At 47.3% G+C, this 21,681-nt stretch overlaps 1 protein-coding gene across 1 annotated transcript; it reads left to right on the plus strand.

Annotated features, from left to right (window-relative positions):
- Positions 1-4,579: 4,579 nt before the first annotated feature.
- PLAAT5 (phospholipase A and acyltransferase 5) lies at positions 4,580-10,688 on the plus strand. The gene is made up of 4 exons (XM_040981846.1): positions 4,580-4,708; positions 6,485-6,593; positions 8,998-9,260; positions 10,034-10,688. Exons 1-4 carry the CDS (start codon positions 4,580-4,582, stop codon positions 10,124-10,126), a joined length of 594 nt encoding a protein of 197 aa, XP_040837780.1. The 3' UTR covers positions 10,127-10,688.
- Positions 10,689-21,681: the final 10,993 nt, after the last annotated feature.

Consider the following 21,681-nt stretch of genomic DNA (forward strand, 5'->3'; position numbering starts at 1 on the left):
GACTGCTTTCCCAGGCTACAAGCAGGGAGCTGGATGGGAAGTGGGGCAGCTGGGATATGAACCAGTGTCCATATGGGATCCTGGCGTATGCAAGGCGAGGACTTGAAGCCACTAGGCTACTACGCTGGGCCCATCAGATTATACTCGTAAGGACTGATTTATGTTAACAAGTCGGTGAAAGTCGTATTTATGAGGTCTTCATATTGCCTGGGTTAGCTTTTTGAGCCACAAAACCATTACTACACACCAGGAAATTCACAAGCTTTACCGTCAGTAACCAGGGCCCACCAGCAAAGCTGTCTCTCCGGCCAGTAGAGGGCAGCAGCGTGCTGGCAGAGGACTAAGCCTTATGAGGGCAATTAGAGTATTTAGATAAAGGGTTTTATTCATCAGGAGAGTCTGACAAACTGCTCCCTGGTGGGAGGCAGCTTGGGATCACTTGTACATGGCACGGTGACCACGTGCGGGCAACGGCCGCCCAGGGTGTGAGCACTGGCCTTGTACGCGCCTCAGATGTGCAGCTGGGGCAGGTAGCAGCTGCTCAGTATGCGTGTGCTTGTGACCTGTCACCCTGGCAGGTGTCACCCTGCGCAGAGACAAGGTCAGGTGACTCAGCATCCCAAACAACTCCTGGAGGGGAGTGTCAGCTTGACTTAGGGTGCTGGAGTCGCTTCTGCTGGAGCCCGGGGTATGTTGAGTCAGCTCCTTTCCAAGCTTTACGATACAGTTATTACTGCGTGAGCCCTGCAAGGTCGTTGTGCCACAAGCACATGCAACACTTCCTAAGGCTCTGAAAGAGCTGAGTTCCAGTTTTTTAAGGCCAAGATCTGGAAGCTCCTTTGGCTGGTCTATTCATGTAAGCAAAGGTGGAATAAAGGTTGATGCTCAGTAGATGTCTGTGGCATTTTGGCTCCTTTGCTTTTTTTTTTTTTTAAACTCCTGCAGGGCTCTGGGGAGAAATAGCGGAGTCCTTGTCCTCAAGGACCTCCTAGAGGACTGTTCACATCATGGTCAGGACAGAGCAGGATGGCGTGTGTGTGAGATGCCCTGATACGCACAAAGAGTGCAATTAAACACCACGCGTCTTCTCTCTCTTTGCGTCATGTCTGCGCCTGAGGCTCCAAGTGTTCAATGCCGAGGTGCCCTCTGGGTTGGAGTCAGAGCTGAAAACAAGGCTCCCAAATTGATCTTCTCCCACTCCTGGCTTCCCACAGTCACTCTCATGTCTGGAGAATCTGTGTGTTCTAGAAACAACTGGAGGGCTTTGTGTTGGTTCTCCTCTCTCCCAGAAGTTCCAAGGATGCATTTGTTCTGCTGCTTCTGCCCTCCCGTCACCGGCTGTTCGGGAAGGAGCTCTCCCCGGACTTCTCAGCACCGCACCTGTCAGATTTGTGCAGTCTGTGCTTACCTGGGGCGGGGGGCAGCTCACAGAAACCATTTTTTCCAAGTGAGTGTCTGTCTCTGGAGGAGAGAAACAGGCCTGTGTGGCTTGGGCGGGGATGCGGTGGTGGTCCTCCGCTGCTCTTTGAAGTCTTCCATCACCCAGACACCATTCTCTACTTCTTTCTGATCTGGGCCGCCTTTGACAAGCTGTCTCACAGCCCTCGGCTCTCAGCCTCGCTAATGTATGACCTCCTCCAAAGCTGCAGGGAGGGGTGACCCCACAGTTCCTCTCTGGTCCTATGGTAAAAGCAAATGAAGTCTGATTTTCCGATTAAAAATATTCTTCCAAGGAGTCACTGTGCTGAGAAGCCTAGTTTGGGGGCGCCCTCTAGTGTTCACGCACCTTCATTACATTTTCCTTTGTTTTTAGCATTTTTTTTTTTTAATAATTTCTTTTCTTTTCTTTTTTTTTTAAATTACTCTCTGCTGCCCACATACTCGCAGCTGCCCTGCTGGTGGGGGCGTGGGTCCAGGAGCACAACCCCGTCTCCCGCATGGGCAGCGGTACCCCATTACGGGTGTCACCACTGATGCCTCCCAGGATGTGTGTGTGTATGTATAAATAAAAATAATATAATTTTGTTATTGTATATGGGTCACTCTTTCCTGACTCACAAGCTTATGACAAATGAAATTAAAAGATAAGTCGATGGATCCAGTGTGATGATTAAGTGGGTAAATTCTCACCTTGCATGGACCAGGATTTCATATGCACACAAGTTCGTGGCCTCGCTGGTCCGCTTCCCAACCAGCTCCCTGCCTGTGGCCTAGGCAAGCAATCAAGGATGGCCCAAAGCTTTGGGACCCTGCATCTATGTGGGAGACCTAGAGGAAGGTCCTGCTTTGGATCGGCTTATTTCTGGTTACTGCAACCACTTGGAAAGTGAACCAGTAGGTGAAAGATCTTTCTGTCCCTCCTCCTCTCCATAAATCTGATCTGCCTTTTCAATAAAAATAAATTTTAAAAAGAGACAAGTCCACTTCGATATAAAAATCATTTTTGCATCAAAATATGCTGATGTTTGAATTCCGTTTTCCTCAGAACCTTGAAGCATCCTTGTAGTCCTAAACACTTGTATTATGAAAACATCTAAAGAAGTCAATGAAATCATGCTCAAAGAATGAGAGGACCGCAGGATGAGGATGACCGAGAAATAGGTCATGCCCACAAGGAGGCAGAGGTTGTAAAAGGCAGCGGATGTTAATCTTGGGTCTGAAAAGTACAGTGGATGTGATAAAACATTCGCTTAGAGGGGCTCAAAAACAAGTGGGAACTGCCAGAAAAAAATAATCGGGAACTTTAAGATGGATCAACAGAGACCACTCCACCTGAAAAGAAAACTAGAGACTAGACTCACTTACGAATATGTAATATCCTTGGAAAAGTACTATTGAATCAAATCCAGCCACATGGAAAAAAGGTTACACACAATAACAAGATTTATTCTGGAAATGCAAGATTGATGTAACACTCTTTTAAAAAAGTAACAGGCTTATTTTTACTTGAAAAAAAGAGAGAGAGAGAGAGAGAATCTTTCATCTACTGTCCACAAGAGACAGAGCTGGGTGGGTCTGAGACAGGAGGCCAAGGAGCTTCTACAGCTCTCACGTGGATCAGGGGTCCAAGGCCTTGGGCCATCCTCCTTCTGCTTCTATTTCAAGTGATTAGCAGGGGGTTGGATCAGAAGTGGAGCCACTGGGACTTGAACCGACGCTAATATGGGATGCTGGTACTGCAGGCAGTGATTAGTCGTGCTACCACGCCAGCTTCAGATGTAACACTCTTAAAATGATTAGTGTACCCTTCTGTGTTAGTAACAAGCATCCATATTATTATTTTAGTATGGCTGGATTCGGCATCCGACTAAATCTGATTGCCATTCATGAAAAGAACTCTTTCATCAAAGGTGGGGCTTCTCCACCTGCCATGGGTCACCTACAGGAGTTCTGCAATTGACCTGGTGTTGCACAACCATGCAGAGTTCTGTGCAATCTACAAGAACACCTGCAAGGCCGTCAGAGTTAGCACACATGCTCAGTAAGGTTGCAGAGTGCCAGGCACATGTATAAGCATGAATCATGTTTCTCTGTATCAGCTGTGAACCCTCTGGAAATGAAACTAAGAAAAGGATTCTATGTGTAATTGTGTGAAAGCTAAGCTTAGCCCAAAAGATGAAGCTGCAGGGCTGCTATTGTGGTGCAACAGGTTGAGCCACTTGTTGCAATATCGGTGCCCTGTATCAGAGTTCCAGTCTGCCTGGTTCTAGTTCCAACCACTGCACTTCTGACGCAGCTGTCTGCCAAGGATCTGGGAAGGCAGCATATGATGACAGAGTTGCAGAGAGAGAGGGACACACACACACACACACACACACACACACACACACACACACACAGATGTTCCATTTGCTGGTTTATTCCGCACATAGCAGCAACAACAGCTGGAGTTGGGTTGGTCTGGACCATCCTCTGTTGCTTTCCCATATATGTCAACAGGGAGCAGGATGGGAAGTGGAGCAGTTGGGATTTGAATTAGTGGCCATATGGGATGCCGCTGCTGCAGGCAGAGGATTAAGCTGTTATGCCACAGCACCAGTCCCAGGAATAATGTCTTTTTTTTGGCTATTCATCACTACAAGATGCCAGAAACAAGCTACTTCTGAAGAAGGAAAAACATTTGTTTTGGCCTGTGGAGATTTGTACTCCAAAGTCCATCAGGTCCCTCTGACTCGGCTGTGGGTGAGATCCTGAGGCAGCATAGAGCTTTGTGCGGAAAGGGACGTCTTTGTGTCTCTCTCGCCGTGCCCTGGGCCTGGGGCTCCCCCGGGGACCTAATCCAGCCTGTTCCTCTCCCATGGATGCCACCTCTTTAGCACCATCCTGGCATTCTGTTCTCACCCTTTTAGCGCCATCAACTTGAGACTTATGCGACTGAGCCTTCGCCACACTGGGCCTTGGGGTGCACATCCAAACTAAAACCCCCACCCTAGCATGTATAAACTAGCAAGGGGATCCTAAAACCTCTACAGAAGGACAAAGAAACTAGACTAGCCAAACTGAGAGTGAAGAAAGCAGACGAAGGGTAAACTCTGCGGGTGGTGTACCCAGCCTGTGGAGTGCTGATCCTTACTGCAACATGGGTGGATCTCAGATGCATCCCGCCAGGCAAGAGAAGCCAGCCAGCCAGCACCACAAGCTGTACCACTCTACACGGAGAACGTACCCAGGGAAGGCAGATCTCCAGGAGCTAGACCAGTGGCTGGGGGTTGGTACAGGGCAAAAGGCGGGTGAGTGGTCACGGGGGCAGAGTTGCCCCAGGCTGGGACCAGGAGATGAGAATGACTGCAAATGGGCTTGAGGAGTCTTTAGTGGACAAGGGACGTGTTCTCCAATAGGACTGTCATGCTGGCTGCACACAGCTTGTCAGTGTGTGTGGTGTCGTTGTACGTACACTTAAAATGCATGCATTTGCAATTCTTGCTCTGCCAAGTGACCGTGCTTAGCTGAGGAAATACGCCTGGGAACTGGGAGGAAAGACACGGTCTGAAGGAAATGGCTGCAAGTGTGGGGCAAGAAGCAACAGTGGCGGAGAGCTGGCTGTGAATTCCCAGCAGGCCTCTCTCGGGTGTGAGTATGTGCACGTGTGGGAGGTACAGGGGACCCCGGGCATAGAGGCTCTTCCCAGTGCTCCACCTGGACAAACTCAGGGGTCCTTTGGGAGGGAGGAGGAAGAGTCTGCGGAAGCCAGCCTTGGATGGAAAGTTTATATTCCTGAGTATATTGCCAGAGTAAAAAGAATGAGAAACTCCTGGTTCTTGGAAGAAATATGAAATTGCCAGGGGCACCCAAGGGATTTGTGGGTGTGATGTGAGTACCTGCATCGACTTTTACGCATACAGAACCACACATGGTCATGTATGTCTACCTGCATATACATATACATGTGTGGAAGCACGCTTATGTGCCCCAACATAGCCACTTGGTTGCATGTAACTGCTGGTGTGTACACTGCTGTATGCTAACCAGTGAGAAGCCCAGATGCCTGTGTGTCTCTGCTGGAATGGACTCTGACTTCAGAGCCTGGACCGTTGGTTTAGATTCCTATGGCCAGGACAGTTGAAGTAGATGCTCATCAAATTCATGACTCTATTACGCTTTCCTGGGTAGTCTCCATCACTCCTTCCATCCTTCCTTCTCTCTATCTCCTCAACGCGCCTCCCCACACTCACCCACACCAGACACCTTCTGTGAACACTCTGTCCCCCAGGCCTCTTTGAGAACATGTACCAGCATTCTGGGTCTAGCCAGGAGAGAGATCTGGCAGCCAGATGAACGTGGGAAGTTTAAATCACCATGGGCTTATGGTAAGAGTAGCCACAAGGTATGAGGCAAGTTCTAAAGAGGACATTTGGCAAGACCAGACCTCATTGGGAAGTGCAGGTCAGCTGCCCCAGTCAATAGGAGCTTTGCTGGTTGAGCTGGAGCTGGTCTGCAGCCCTGGGCAGGCAGGACTGGAGGGACCATCAGCAGTGAGTGGTGTGGGCAGACAGGGGATAGGACACCTCTGGGCTGCAGGTGGGCCCTGTGCACGGCCTGCAAGGGACCCAGGGGTCCAGCAAGGGCAGTGGGCCTTTGTACCTGGGTTTTTCTGCCAGTGGACCGTGTGCTGCCAGGCCAAGGCATGGGTTCTTAGCTCACACTTCTGACCATCATGCTGCCTACCGCTTGGTGGAACCTCCCAGAGTCTGGATGGTGCCTGCCACTGAAAAGGAGAAACACTTGGTCCCTCTGCTGGCCACAGGTGCACTGAGAGGCAGTGTGCTGACTGGCACCTGGCCCCGATGACCCTGGGAACAGTGGCAGTGTGCATGGCAGTGGGAGGGGGTAGTCCTTTTGGATTTCTGTGAAGTGCTGAATCACAGTGAAGGGATTTTCAGGTTGAGCTGTAGCTGATCCCCATGCCGGATCTCCAGAGTTCCCAAGGCAGGAGCGATTGCATCTGTGTTTTCTTTCTCTCCCCCGCCCCCCCACCTCATGAAAGAGCAAAGCAAGACCCAGACCTGGAGACCTGATTGAGATTTTCCGAATTGGCTACGAGCACTGGGCCATCTACGTGGAGAATGACTGTGTGGTCCATCTGGCCCCTCCAAGTAAGACTGGTTACCCTGTTGAAACACTGGTAGTGATGTTGGCGGTACAGCTAGCATCTGTTCCCCACTGGCAGCCTTCTGGAGCAGCCTAACACTCGAGGCATTTCTGTATTCACAGGCTCCCGGAGCTTGATCTCTGTCCAGCTCTATGAGCGACCCAAGTTCCCTGACTTCACAGAACATCCTTTCTTTGGAAGTAGGGATTTGAGAGCCTGGGCCTCCAGTCTCCGGGTAGTACCTGAAAGGGTGCAGGTGCTTATGTTGCCACTTGAGTCCTACTGTCACTGAAGGCTGCTTCCAGCTGCCTGGCCACCTGTGGCATCTTCATCCTTCCTCGTCTCCCTGTCTTTCCAACTTGTTCCCGGCCACTCCCTTCTAAAGACAGAACAGTCCTCCCACCATTTCTCTAGGTAGCATTAACACAAGGCTGAGACAGACTCAAGAACTCATTGGGTTTTAGTGGAGGCTTTGTGGGAGGAGGTGGTGATAACAGAGGAAGTGACATGGGGCCACTGGTCACCTTGGTGTCCCCAGAAGATGGGACATGTAGAGGGAGCTGGGAGAGGAGGCAGGGCTGGGGAGGGGGCTCCATTGCATGTTCTCTGAAGCTCTTTGAATTTTGTCGCATTTGATTAGGAAGCCTGTGAGCAGCACTTGATGGCAGCTCCGTGCTACTCCTTAGACCCAGCCTCTCCCCTTGCTAGGTTTTCCTCACAGACCCTCTCTCCTCCACTCTGCACCCTCTTCATTCTCTGCTGTCTCGAAGGAGATCTGAATAAGGCAGTTCATCTTCACTCTTCCTCCCCTGGCCAGGTCACCCGGGAGACGGCTAACAGTTAGGTTCTCACACCTCCGATCAGATCTTTCTTCAAATCTGAGCTCTGCCATTCCTGCTGAATTGCTAGCTCCAACTTGTGCAGAATCAGATCTTCAGATGCTTAAAAAGAACAAGGCCTGTCAGACAGCAAAGACAGAGGGTCCTCACGTTGGCTTGTGGTAGAAAAAAGTCATTGTTGAAAGTCTGGCTTTACTGAAAGGTTGGGAGGGGGTGGATGGGAGGAGGAGAGGAAGGAGAAGAAGAAGAAGAAAGGAGAGAACGAGAGAGAGAGAGAGAGAGAGAGAGAGAGAGAGAGAATGAATAGAATGAATATATCTTTATTTGCTGCTTCATCCAAATGCCTGTGATGGCCAGGGCTGTGTCAGGCTGCATTCAGGAACCTGACCTCCATCTGTGACTTGCGCCTGAGTGGCACAGACCCAACCACCTGGGCCATCCCGTGCTGCCTTCCAGGATGAGCCTCCTGCAGGAAACTGGACTAGAGAGAGAAGAGTGGGAACTCAACCCAGCCTGGCACTCCAACACGGGACACAGGCGTCTTAACTGCTATGACGAATGTCTGACCCTTACTTATTTTTTCCTGTTACAGTGATTTTTATCTTTTCCCTTTTTGTAGTTCTATAAAGAGAACAAATTCCATGTATTTTATATATACAGTTCCCCCCCAATACTTCCCCTCCCTCCTCCTTTTCTTATTTTTTTCTAATTTTTATAATGACAGGCTTTCAGGGTCCTTAACCATCACAAGCTTAACCCACCACTAAATAGGGAATTCAGCACGTAATAAGGAGAAAACCACTGTTCTTTCAAATTGACATGTAATAATTGTAGGTGCTGTTAGGTACACATCTGTATATATGTCAAGCTCGGAATAGGGAAATTAGCGCATTCCTCGATCTTTGACGGTTTCTTTGTCATGAGGACATTCCATATCCTCTCTGTTCTGGCTCCTCTAGCCCTTGGGTGGGTTCTGGACCCTCTCTGAGTTTCTGTCACCTCCAAGGACTGACCGTGATGATGCGACAGCCCTCGAAGCCTTCTTTCTTCAAGACTGTTGAGTCCCCAAATTGGCAAAAGGGTAAGGGCTGAGGAGTTCTTTGAGGAGGCTATTGGAAGAGGACATCTTCAAAGCCTGGGGGCTCAGCCTCACCTGTGTGTGCCCCTGAGGGAGGTGGTCACCTGTGAGGCCACTGAGGGAGGCGGTCAGGGGGCCACTGTGATTGTGTCCACGCCAGCCCTGACCTGACCAGAGGGTGGACACTGAATGTGGTTAGGAAGCCAGACTGATGTTAACACAGCACAACATGCCCTTAGGGCTTGGGGGGCAGACGCATCATGGTCCAGTACTGTCCCACAAGAGACTCTTGCGAGGATTGCGAGTGGGCAGGTCAGTACAGGGTGAAAGGCTCTGAGGGAAACTTGATACTCCATGATGGGTCAGGTCCATTTCCCTTCCTTTGCTTTGCCTTTGATGGGTGGTGAAATTGGGGCCTTCAGGGCAGACCCCTGAACCCCAAGTCTGAGATAGTGCCAGCTTTTCAGCTCTTGCTTATCCTTGGTGTGCAGGTGATGACGCTGAGGCCGGCAGCATCATGTCTGTCTTCAGCAACCAGGCCGTGGTGAAATACAGTCGGCTGGAGGACGTGCTGCACGGCTGCTCTTGGAAGGTCAACAACAAGCTGGACGGGACCTACCTGCCTCTGCCTGTGGACAAGATCATCCGGCGCACGAAGAAGATGATCAACAAGGTTGTACAGTACAACCTGATTGAGGGGAACTGTGAGCACTTTGTCAACAACCTCCGATACGGCGTGTCCAGGAGCCAGCAGGTGCGGCTGTGTGCTCTGTGTGGGGCGTCCTGTGGGTTTCTCATCGTCTGTGGCAGTGGCTCCATGCCAGTGTTCCCTATGCCAGCGGGAGTGGGCCTTGTGTTTCTATCTTACCTTATGGCTCAGGAGGTATTTCCATTCCTGTCTCCAGAAGGAGTAGAAAGGGCCCTGGGCTGGTCACTTTCCACATCTTCTGTGTCTGCACACTGCATTGTCTGCTTGTTTGTGCTCCATGCTTGTTTGGTGGACTCTGCTGTGAGGTCTTCCAGGAGCGTCTGTGTGTGGAGAGGGAACCCCAAGCCCCAAGCAAAGCCTAGGCCTGGGGATCCTGAGCCCTGAGCCTGGAGCTGGGCTTGGATGCTGTGTCACCGTGTGGCTCTGCTTCGTGACTCCCCTTCCTGGCTCTCATTCACTTTGTAGAATAAGGGCACTGGTCCTTTGGACACACGCCGGAGGCAGATCCTGGGCTGAGTAGCTCTGAAGTGGAATGGAGTCAGGAGGAATGCTAGGAGAAAAGGGAGCCCCTTGGCCATAGATGTCCGTCTCCAGCCCTCCTGGCTTATCCCGGGTGCTTGCACAGCTCCGGGCTTTTTGTAAATAAGGGAAAGTACAGTTGGGTCCTTCCCTGAAGGAAAAGACTTTTCCCTGAAGACATTTCCCTGAAGGAAAAGGCAGGCTGATCCCTAATGAGGGCTATTGGGGGTACAGGCGGTGGAGGAGGGTGGAAACCTAAAAGTGGCTCTGACTGTTGTGCAACTGATAATGCTTTGTAGGTGGAGCATGTCCTGATGGAAGGAGCGAAGGCTGCAGGTGCAGTGATCTCAGCCATGGTGGACAGCATGCGGCCCAAAGCAGTCACCGCCTGAGGATGCCGAGAACCTCAAGAGGAGGGAGAGCAAATGACAGCAGCCAAGACAGCAAGCCTCTTTCCCTCCCCTGGCCCTCCTCTCTTGACAGCCTTGTTTAAGACCATTGTGAGATTCCAGAAGATTCTAGTATGTATCCAATTACCCCTCCAGAAATATATCCAATTGATATGATCAGGGGTCCATGGACTCTTGAAATGGACAGAATGATGGTCTTAGGTTAGCTAGGCTTCCCACTCGCCCATTTGATGTTACATTCCTCACACAAATCTTGCATTTTTTTTTAGGATGGCCATAACCTCTGATGTTTCAATACCCTCAACGCATTCTGGGAACCTCCAACCCGAGCCTCTTTTTCCCAGTAACAAATAACTCTTTCCAGAAGTTCTTTGTGTTGAATGAGAATGTCTCTAGCTTCCTTCCGCTCCTCTTAGTCCTGCCCTTGCCAACCCACGGCAGAGTCCAGTGGAGGAAGCCTTCTGGGAACGCTGTGACTTGCACCCAGGACCAACTGTGTCTGAATTTAGGGTCACATTTTCCAAGAAATATTTTTTTTTAAAAAAAACAACTCTACCTCAATTTTGTTCTTTATTGCTTTTCCATCTTTCATTTCTATGGTACAAGTATTGGAAAATTTGAAGTGTATATTCTCATGGGTTTTAAAAAGATGTATTTGTTTATTTGAAAGGCTGAGTAATAGAGAGAGAGTGAGAGAGAGATCTTTCACCCACTGGGCTACTTCTCAAAATGGTTGTAACAGTCAGGGCTGGGCCAGAACGAAGCCAGCGACTAGGGCTCTCTCTGGGTCTCCCATGTGGGTGACAGGGACCAGGGCTGCCTTCTGTTGCTTTCTCAGGCACATTAGCAGGGAGCTATTTCGGAAGTGGAGCATCTGGGACCCAAATCAGCATTGTAGGCACCAGCTTAGCCCAATGTGCTGCCACACTGGCCTCACAAATTAACCTTCCAAATAATTCAATCGATTGTCCTCTATTGTATGAATGAGAGAGGGTGAGGAGTGATTTTTTGTCTTGAAGAGTGGATATGGTGGAGCATCTGAACTTAGGAGCGGGACCTCAATTGCACCTGTGTGATGAAGCCAATGGCCCCACCCCTGGAAGTCAGTGATGCTCCATATCCTCTTCCTGTCGTCTCTTTATTCATGGCACAATCTAAATCAGGACTGCCTCAGAAGCCGAATCTGACAACAAGATTTTATAGTTCATGAAGTGGATTCTTTTTAGCTTCAAGGTAACTCAGCTTCAAGCTGCATCCTTTTTCTTTTCCTTGTTATACAGTTACAAAGAGATTTAGATAGATAATAGATAGATAGGTAATCTTCTGTCTGTTGATCCACTTACTGCTCAAATGGCTGCAAAGGCTAGAACTGAGCCAGGCTGAGGCCAAGAACATAAAATTCCAACTGTATCTCCCATGGGAGATAGCAGAGGTCCAAGAAACTGGACCATCTTCCACTGGTTTCCAGGCATAAAAGCAGGGAGTTAAATAAGAAGTAGAGCAGCTGGGACTTGAACCAGTGCTCCTAAGGGACGCTGGCATCACAGGCAGAGGCTTAATACATTGTATCACCATGTTGGTCCCTTACTGCAGCCTCTGAGTTGGAGATGAATTTCAACTCAGAGATCACATTAATCTTTATTCAGATGTGCCTCGGTTAACTGAGTAGCCTTTCTCTTTCCCCCTGGCATCCAAGAGTGTTTACTCTCTTCTAAGCATGTCTCATCCGCCTCTTGCTTATGTTGGGGACAGAAAGCCACCTCTCCGACTCTTAGCATTCAATGGGACAGAGCAGATCATGCTTGAGTCTACTCATTCATCCCACAGAGAGTTCCGAGTGTTTACCAAGTGCCAACCCTGGCTTCTTCCACCTTAGCTCCAGCCCAGTGATTGTGGTCAGGGCTGGAGAAGACCTTCAGGACCCAAGGCACAGTGGTGCACAGGGCACAAACTTATCTGCAGCATCTTGCTCCCTCCTATTGGCACAGTAAGATTTTGAACTGTAGAATGCTGACTGTACGCTTGGAAGATGGAGTAGTTTGAAAAGAAATCCCACTTAAAAGAGGATGCACATATTCTCGTATCCACATTCAACATCTATACGCTTTTGAGATCTTCTGCAGGAGTTGGACACACAGCAGTCTGGCGATCATAGACTGTTCTGATCCTCACACAGTTCCTATTAAATTTTTCATCACTTTATCAAGGCAAAGAACAGTCACACAAACTAAAATGGCTTTCTGAGATGCTGAAAGCTCTGATCTCTCTCCACATCTCGCCTCCCTGTGCTTTCAAAGCCAACTCCCAGCTGAGTAGGATCTGTAGTGAGATGCCAGCCAGGCAGTTACTGGGCACAGAGCCACTGACTCTTGCTGTGTATTGTTCTTTTGTTTGATCACGATGGTATTTGTTTCAGAAACATTTTTTTGATGACTCGGATGACTTGATTCAAAATCAAAGTCTTAAATTTGCTTTTAAAAATACTTCTTGACATTTAAGTTTGAAGTTAAAGCATCTCTGACATGATGGCAATGTGGAATGTGATTTGTAGTCGCTTAAGTTTCAATGTGTCAAGACCAGAGAGGCCATGGACTCCTGCTTTTGTGTGTGTGTCTTAATAGAAGATGGTGACACCACCTTTCCCTGAACCTGTGCGTGGTGTGGGCTGGGCTGGCTGTACTAGTTCTGAGCTGGAAAGACCAGGACTCCAGGATTTCCATTGATTTTTTTTTTAAAGATTTATTTTTATTATTTTTTCATTGGAAAGGTGGATATACAGAGAGGAGAGACAGAGAGGAAGATCTTCCGTCCGATGATTCACTTCCCCAAGTGAGCGCAAAGCCTCTTCCGGGTCTCCCACACGGGTGCAGGGTCCCAAAGCTTTGGGCTGTCCTCGACTGCTTTCCCGGGCCACAGGCAGGGAGCTGGATGGGAAGCGGGGCTGCCGGGATTAGAACCGGCACCCATATGGGATCCCGGGGCATGCAAGGCGAGGACCTTAACCACTTGCGTCACCGCGCCGGGCCCGATTTCCATTGATTTTTCCAGAGCTGTAGCTGCCACACTTTTAAAAATTTCTCTAACACCCAGAGCCTGCCTTCAGCATAATATCAGCGTTTAAAAGAGCTGAGGTTAAAAGGGTGCAGCTCTGGGTGACCCAGGACTCATGGCTTCTGGAGGCCACTAGGCCAGGGCATTTGCTAGATTGGAAACCCTCACGGACATGCTCTACCAACAGCTAATGGGAATAAACTCAACAATGGGGAAACACACCGAGTGCTCTGGAACTGTTTGGCATGCCAGGAACCGTTTGGCAAACTTTAGGAGAATTCCTGGGAGTTCTTTCCCTCATCCCGTGGCTATGTGTTCTTCATCACTTCTGTTAGATGTTGTGACTTCCTCGTGCGCGCTCCCAGTGCAACCAGCTTTGCTCAGTGTTGAGAGTAGTACTACTTCTACTCCATGAAACGGGGAAGTTGAAATGAAGAGCCAATCTGTAATGGACCTGAGATAAGCAGGGAAGGGGGAAAGAGCGTGAATGCATCGTTAACAGCGATGGTTGGGGCAGGGACCAAGAGCTGTGCCATCTGTGGGGTCCACTGGCAGGGCCAGAGTCAGTTGCCTTCAATGCTAGTGTCAAGTTTTGGCTTTCGGGTGGATAGTGGTGTAATTCAGTAGTACACACGTTTGAAATGGATTTATGGTGCTTTTGAGTGGAAGATCTTAAAAGGCCTAGGTTTTGAATGTGAATAGTAGACCAAAACTGAATTTGAGAGCTAGGTAGATAGATAGATAGATAGATAGATAGATAGATAGATAGATAGATAGATAGATAGATAGATAGAGATTGTAAAGTGTATGTAACAGCTGGGCTGGGCCAATTGGAGCCAGGAGCTGGGAACGCTGGATCTCCCGTGTGGGTGACAGGGAAGTGAGTGCTTGAGCCATCAGCTGCTACCTCCCAGGGTGCACTTTCAGGAATCTGGAATGGGAAGTGAAGCCAGGACTTGAACCTAGGTGCGCTGACATGGGGTGTGAGCATTGCAAGTGGCATCTTCACCACGTCACCAAGTGCATTTTCTGAAGTGTAACCCCTTAGGGAGGGTGGAGTAGGGCAGGACTCTGTCCAGAGAAGAAGGGGGGCATGGAACCCTATTCAGCCTTTTGGGATGGATGCAGCCCAGGGACTTCCAACTAGAACGATTGCCCACTTTGTCTTGTGGCAAAGCCTTATCAGGAGGGGGTTTCTAGGGTTAAGTGGACCCTGAGGTGGCAGGCGCAAGCATCACCTCAAGGGAGTGCAGCTGGAAGTTTCTATCTGAGCCACGCAAACACAGGTGTCAAGGGTTTTCTCCTTCCACATTTTAGACACTGTGGATGGGTGTTCAGGGCATCCCTGAAGCTCATTCCTCCAAACCCAGGAACTTCACAGGACAATAAAGAAGCAGTGTCAGGCCCAGAGCAATAGCATAGCAGTTAAAAGTCCTTGCCTTGAATGTGCTGGGATCCCATATGGGTGCTGGTTCTAATCCCGGCAGCCCTGCTGCCCATCCAGCTCCCTGCCTGTGGCCTGGGAAAGCAGATGAAAATGGCCCAGAGCTTTGGGACCCTGCATGTGTGTGGGAGACCTGGCAGAAGTTCCTGGCTCCTGGCTTTGGATTGGCTCAGCTTTGGTCATTGCGGCTGCTTGGGGAGTAAACCATCAGAGAGAAGATCTTCCTCTCTGTCTCTCCTTCTCTCTGCCTTTCCAATAAAAATATATAAATCTTAAAAAAAAAAAAAGAAGCAGCAGCAGCAGTGCCCTGACAGCTGCTTGTGGGTTGCTAGTGAGAGATTTTTGGGGCTCACTCTTGGGACTACAATCGTACAAGGCAGGACTCAGCAGGGTTGTGTGTCTGGCACATGCACAATGCTAAGGAAAGTGTTGAAAACACGTGTGTGTGCGTGTGTGTGTGTGGCATTGTTGACCTGTTAGTCTCTAAATACGGGGGAAGAACCTGTTCAAGACTCCGTCTCTCTAAGTATTCCCAAGCCACAAGAAGACCACAGTTGCAAGGGACAGAAAGCCGAACTAAACAGCTTAAACAAAGCGAGCAACTCACTGTCTAAAGTGGCTGTCAAATCTTGGAGTAGAAAACAGTATAGGAGATTTAGAATTTCAGGATGTGGGTGTTAAACAAGATAAGGGGTCAGTTCTCCAGAAACAAGTGACGACTGTGGACATGGAAGCGGAGCAAGTATTGTGTGTGTGGAAAGGCACCTGACCGCAGGAGACCCAGCACCTGATCTGACTGCACAGGAGTCAATTCTTGATCTACCCTCATGGCTGGGATTCTTTCCTGGCGAAACCAGGAAACTGAAAAATGTGTTTTGGGGTCTGCAGTTTCTGTGGTTTGGTTCTATCCAGCACTAGGGAGAAGCTCTCTGGGAAACAGACTCGGGGCCTGAAGTTTTTAGTAGGAAGTTAATGGGAGAAGTGGAGAAAGCATATGGAATATTATAAGGCACAACTATTACTCAATAGGTTTTTTCTAAGTGTGTGTGTGTGTGTGTGTGTGTGTGTGTGTGCTTTACGTTTGAACTTTGATCCTTTGGGAACAGCTTGGCACAGTGATATTTCACGTAGGTGCTCAGGTAATGAATTTTATTTTAAATTTTTTAAAGACTTAATTTTGATTGAAAAGTCAGATTTACAGAGAGAGGGAGAGACAGAGAGAAAGATCCTCCATTCGTTGGTCCAATCTCCAGCAGCCACAACGGCCAGAGCTGATCTGATCTGAAACCAGCAGCTAGGAGCTTCCTCCAGGTCTCCCATGTGAGTGCAGGGTCCCAAGGCCTTGGGTGTCCCGAACTGCTTTCCTAAGCCACAAGCAGGGGGCGGGAAGGGAAGTGGAGCAGCTGCGACACAACTGGCAATTATATGGGATCCTGGCACATGCAATAGGGGACTTTAGCCACTAGGCTACCATGTAGGGCCCCAATGAGTGAATTTAAAGATAAAGGAACATAAGCTGAAGGTCCAATAGAGGTTGCTGCTGAATTGGATCACTTGATAACATTTTGCTTTCTTGAATCTTTTTAAAAAAGAGGTAATAATTTTAAAATATGTCTAACTTAATTGAAATTCAAAACAATCATATAGATAAAGATTTGTCTACTTACCCACAAGAATGTTACAGCTCATGGTTCACACTGTTTTACTGTGTTAAATTGAAATATGTGTAGAACTCTGACAGGCCACAAAGAACAATGCAAACAAGTAATTCGAGTGCTCAAAAAGCCATGTTTTCATCATTTCTCGATCCCACCAAAGGCCAGACTATGTGTGTCACGGGGATTAAGAATGTAGTAATGGCCACAGGAGGCTGATGGGATTCTGAAGCCCGTGGACTTCTCCTTGAAACAAACACGAGTGTGTTTGGCAGAGTCCACAGATGCCTGGGACCAACTGATTCTCTGTTGGGAGTTCTTGAACTTGTCATGCCAGTAGAGTGTGCTGATTACTAAGCAGAACCAAAGTAAGCTAACGTAAAGCCCCACAGGTATTGTCTGCAGCGTACACTATGCCTCCAACCATCTACAATTTAGACAAAATGTTTTTTCTTTTTTCCAGGTAGGAGGATTTTGCCACTCACAGTATTAAAATTGCTGATGGATGGTGACAATAAAATGGAGACCAACTCTTTGCTCTCGAGTCTCTGTCTAAGCATGCGTCCTTCTACTCCTTGGTTTCCCACAGAGTGCGAGAGTTTGTTTTCTCCATCTGCACAATGGGGCTTGTACTCAAATTCCTCCTTTACCTTCTCTCTCCCCAGACACTCCTTCCTCAGCCCCAGAGATGGACTACATGAGATGTCTGAATAAATCTAAGTCTGGACAAAGACTTCTGGACTTAAAGGCAAATATTTGCTTGTATCACTTTGTTAACCCTCCATGATATCTGATTGCAGTCTAGGTCTAATTATTCACTTGCAGCTACCTGACCTGCAAAGAAAGGCGGATCACCATTAAAGCTAAATGGAGGCATTTTCCATGGCTAAGGGGGACACAGTATAATTATGTCTGGATAACAGGTATAAGCTGGGTCTGCCCTGGCCAAACCAGAGTTCATGCACCCAGGTGCATAAATGCAAAAACAAAATGAAAAGAGGTAGGGATGTGTGTGTGTGTGTGTGTGTGTGTTTGAGGATGGAAAAAAACATATGTTAATACCTAAAGATTTATCTCATCCTACATAAAATTAAAACATAGGCCACTGCTAAATATTTTGTCTTTCAGATACACTCTCAGTGTACTTCTAGCATGCCATAGATTGCTTTAAATTATGCCTTTTTTTCTTGGCAGCATGAAGGACACCTCATGTCCAGTTATCATGAATCGCTAATACGTTTTTGTTTTCCTCAGTAACATTTTCCTGAGACCGTTGGTTCCATCAGCACTTCAATTTTATGTTTTTCTCTCACTTTTATGAGCTTCCCTGCTGTTTCCTGGTGCTCAGGAAAGTCAGTAACCGTCCTGAGTCAAGTAGTCCTTTACGCTCTGAGCAGGGTGTTTGCAAGGAGCAGCTGGATTCAGAATTCCAACACTTGTCATTCAGAATGCTTGTTTTTGAGCCCTTCTATTTGAGTCATATTTTTCCCACTTAATTTTTTTACTTTTATTTATTTGTAAAAGCTGATATGGGGGTGGGTGGTGTTGTGGCAGAGCAAGTTAACCCCCGCCCCCCCGCCGTGATGCTGGCACTGATTCTGATTGCAGCTGCTCCACTTCCGATCCAGCTCCCTGCTTGTGACCTGGGAATGTTGCAAAGGCTGTGACCTGGGAATGTTGCAAAGGCTGGCCCAAGTGCTTGGGCTCCTGTACCCACATGGGAGATTTGGAGGTATCTCCTGGCTCCTGGCTTTGGCCTGGCCCAGCGTGATCATTGTGGCCATTTGGAAAGTAAACCAATGGATGGACGATTCTGTCTGTCTTCCTCCCTCTGTAACTCTGTCATTTAAATAAATAAAAAATAAACATAAAAAGAGGTGAAAGGGAACATCACTGTACTAATACATGTAGGTACAGATGGAAGAAATTTGCCTGTTCTCTTCCCCCATCTAAGTATTTTTTTTTCAAAGCAGTATACACTCTTTTCTTTGTTTTTTTTTTAAAAACTATTTTAATTGGAAAGGCAGATCAGGTTTATGAAAAGAAGGAGAGACAGAGAGAAAGATCTCCCATTTGTTTGCTTTTGCAAGCAAGTGGCCAGAATGGCTAGAGATAAGCCTGTCTGAAGCCAATAGCTTCTTCTGGGTCTCCCACGTGTATGCAGGGTCCCAAGGCTCTGGGCCATCCTCTACTTCTTTCCCAGGTCACAAGTATGAAGCTGGATGGGATGTAGCTTGGTCATGAACTGGCACCCATATGGGATCCTGACACTTGCAAGGTGAGGGTTTAGCATCTGGGCTATTGTTCTGAGCCCTCTCAGGAGTATTATAATGGACACCCCAAAATATGTTGATCTAAAAGGTCAGAAGGGTAAGTTATCCAAGGAAAACAAAGCAAAACAAACAGAAAAACAAAAACAAATGCAAGCTCCACCTGTCTGTGTTCAAGGCTTAACTGAACTGTTGTAAATGGAGTGTGTCTGTGCTTCAATTAATCTTATTAATTACTAGAGAGGCAAGAATGGGAAATACATGCAATTTCATTAGAGTATCAGTATATAAAAGAAAAACCAAATCCAGCTCTCTCCTGAGAATCTGAACCTTGGCTAAAGAGATGCAGAAGAGGAGGAATGATGGGGCTGAGTCCTTCAAATGGCTTCAGAGAGAAGGTTCCAGATTACCGCCGCCCAAGACCAGGGATGCTCTTGTCCTTGACTTCCTGGCACCTCATCTTTCAGATGTTCTTCTGATGTTCTAGGGTGTCTATCTGTTTTGCACAACACTTCTTTTTGTGCATGGGCTAGCTGTTTGTAGCTAGAAGAATCCACACAGACATACATCTTGTTTGATTTTCATGGATCACTTACATTTGCGATAATCTTTTCAGCCATGCATGAGTTTCCCCTTCCTCATTCCTAGTTGGGAAAATTGCATTGAACCAGTTTGTGTTTGTCCTGTGTTTTCAGCGATAAAGAAGGTTGTGAAACTAGTCAAGGATGTGAAACTCTGAGGTAGGTCAGTGACTTGGCAACTCCTCTCCACCCCTTACAATAAGAATGTAACAGAGGCAAGGTTGACCTTGTGAGTCTGTGGCTTAACACCAAACTCAGGGCCACTGTACAATGTCACTCAACAGCCTCAATTACCATGAGGTAACCGAAGGAAAGATACCCTCAGAGTTCTCCATAGGGGTGAGCACCACAAACCCGCCCAAATTTTAGAATCTCCCTCAGAGTTCTTGGAGCTTGGAAAGATGGGGCAGGAAAAAGGTTTATCATCCAGGGAGCCCCCATCTGTCTGTGGCTGGCTATCGTACTTGTTGTCATTGCCAGTCTAATACTTAAAAAACGAGGAAGGAACATTGTGAAAGTAAGACAAACATTCCACTTTCATTGGTTGAACTTTACTGTGTTATAACTGAATACATGCAACTCACCAATTTTAAGTGCAGAGTTTTGACAAATGTGCTTTGTCATCTATCATCATGAGCAAGAAGAGAAAACATTTCCAGAATCCCCCAAAAGGAGCCTTTCTGCAGTCTGTTCCCTTTCTCGCCACTTGAATCTCCCACCCCTCTACATCCCACTAACACTTGGCAACTCCTAACCTCCCTCCTATCTCTCTAGTTTTGGACTTACAGTATAATACAATTTAGACTTATTGATATTCAAAGAAGGTGGGAGTTGAGTGTTTAAAAATGCTCACCGTTAAAGCAGCTGAAAGATTATTATTCAAACAAAAGATTCTCTGAAGATCTGAATGGGGTGACCTACAGAGACTCTGAATATGAGGGCATACTTTTAAAAAGTTGACGGGCATTTCTTTCCTTGATAGAAGCATAGAGAAGAGATGAACTTACCTGGGGGGGGGGAATTTTTGGTTGTCTTCTCTTTCATCAGTGGACCTCCAAAAACCATTCCAGGAGAAACACTGCCAGTTTGGACATGGACTGGTGGAGACAATAGGGACGGGCATATTTCATTGGGTCTACAAATATGACGGGTGAGGATCACGGAAGAAAAACTTAGAAGGCAGAATGAAGTGCCCAGAGGGTTTAGCCTAGGGGTTGGATATTGATCCAGGTCTGAGCACAGAATCTACGTAAATACCATGAAATCTGCAGCATTTACCTAGCTGGGTTTCAGAGCTCTTCAGAACTGCTGATGTCTCTCAGGGTTGCATCCTCCTTTGGAATGGGAATGTCAGGGTTGGCTGTATTATGCCCATTCTTCTGCTGGTATACGCCCTGGAAGGCAGCAGGTGATGGCACAAAAAACTGTATCTCTGCTACCTCAGTGGGAGACCCAGATCGTGTCCAGGACTCCTGGCTTGGAGAGTTGAGGAATAATTACAGGTTCAGTTTTCTTGTTATCAAAACTTTCTATTTCTTGCTGATTCCATTTTATTTTGTAGGTTGTGTGCTAGGAGTTTATCTGTTTATTCTAGTTTATCTAACTTGTTGGTGTGTAATTCTTTTCATTTAGGAGATGTCCATAATAAGTTTGCATTTCCTTTCTAATTTTATCTTTTGCATCTTTTTTTTCTTAGTATAGCCAAGTATTTGCTAGTTTTATCATTCTTAAAGGTGTGTTAAAGAGGGTAGAAATTGCCTTGAAAACATTGGTAGGAGAAATCTGGGCATTGAAGATGCTGTCCTTGAGGGCTCCCAAGGACACCAGAAAATGAACTTGAAGTTTGGAAGATGGTGATCTTGGTCACCTGAGTACAGGATTTAGTGACAATTTCTGAGGTGACGTGAAGGGCAGCAAGAGTACATCGTGAAGGTGGAAATCGAGCCAAGGAGATTGGCAAGTGCAATGCTGACAGGGTCAGTTGGTTTCTTCTTGCTGCTCATGGTAAAATGAAAGGACTCAAAATGTCAAAACTCAAGGGTTTTGAAGATGATAAACCTCTCCTAATGGCAAAAGATGGAAAACATAAAAAATGGCTGTTGGTTAATGTTCCGATCTAGAGCACTTCCTGGGTCTTTTGTTCCAAAGATGAGGTGGAAAGCGTGACTGTCAGTAGTGAGTCACACCACAGAAAGGCAAAATATGGCCCCTCAGAATAGTAGTCAGTGGTTTTAAGTTTTAAGAAGGAAGTTCAAAGGAAGTTTTAAAGGTTCATATTGTGCCCAACAGATACTGCGCACAACAGGGCTTCTGAGAAAACTCACAGTACCGGATCTTGGGTATGTAATAAGTTATCTAGGACAGGTTCATGAGTCTGGGTTTTTGCCAAATGAAATGCAACACAAGTTAACTCACAGAAGGCTCACAAAATTTGAAGGAAACAAAAATCAGCAATCTGTCTGAAATCTGCTTCAAACTCAGATGAAGGCAACACAGACAATATAATGATAGAAGGTTGTTTGATGCCCTGATTTCC

The sequence above is a fragment of the Ochotona curzoniae genome, unplaced genomic scaffold (assembly GCF_017591425.1).
Source record: "Ochotona curzoniae isolate NIBS_2020 unplaced genomic scaffold, NIBS_Ocur_1.0 contig_3527, whole genome shotgun sequence".
Taxonomy (NCBI): Eukaryota; Metazoa; Chordata; class Mammalia; order Lagomorpha; family Ochotonidae; genus Ochotona; species Ochotona curzoniae.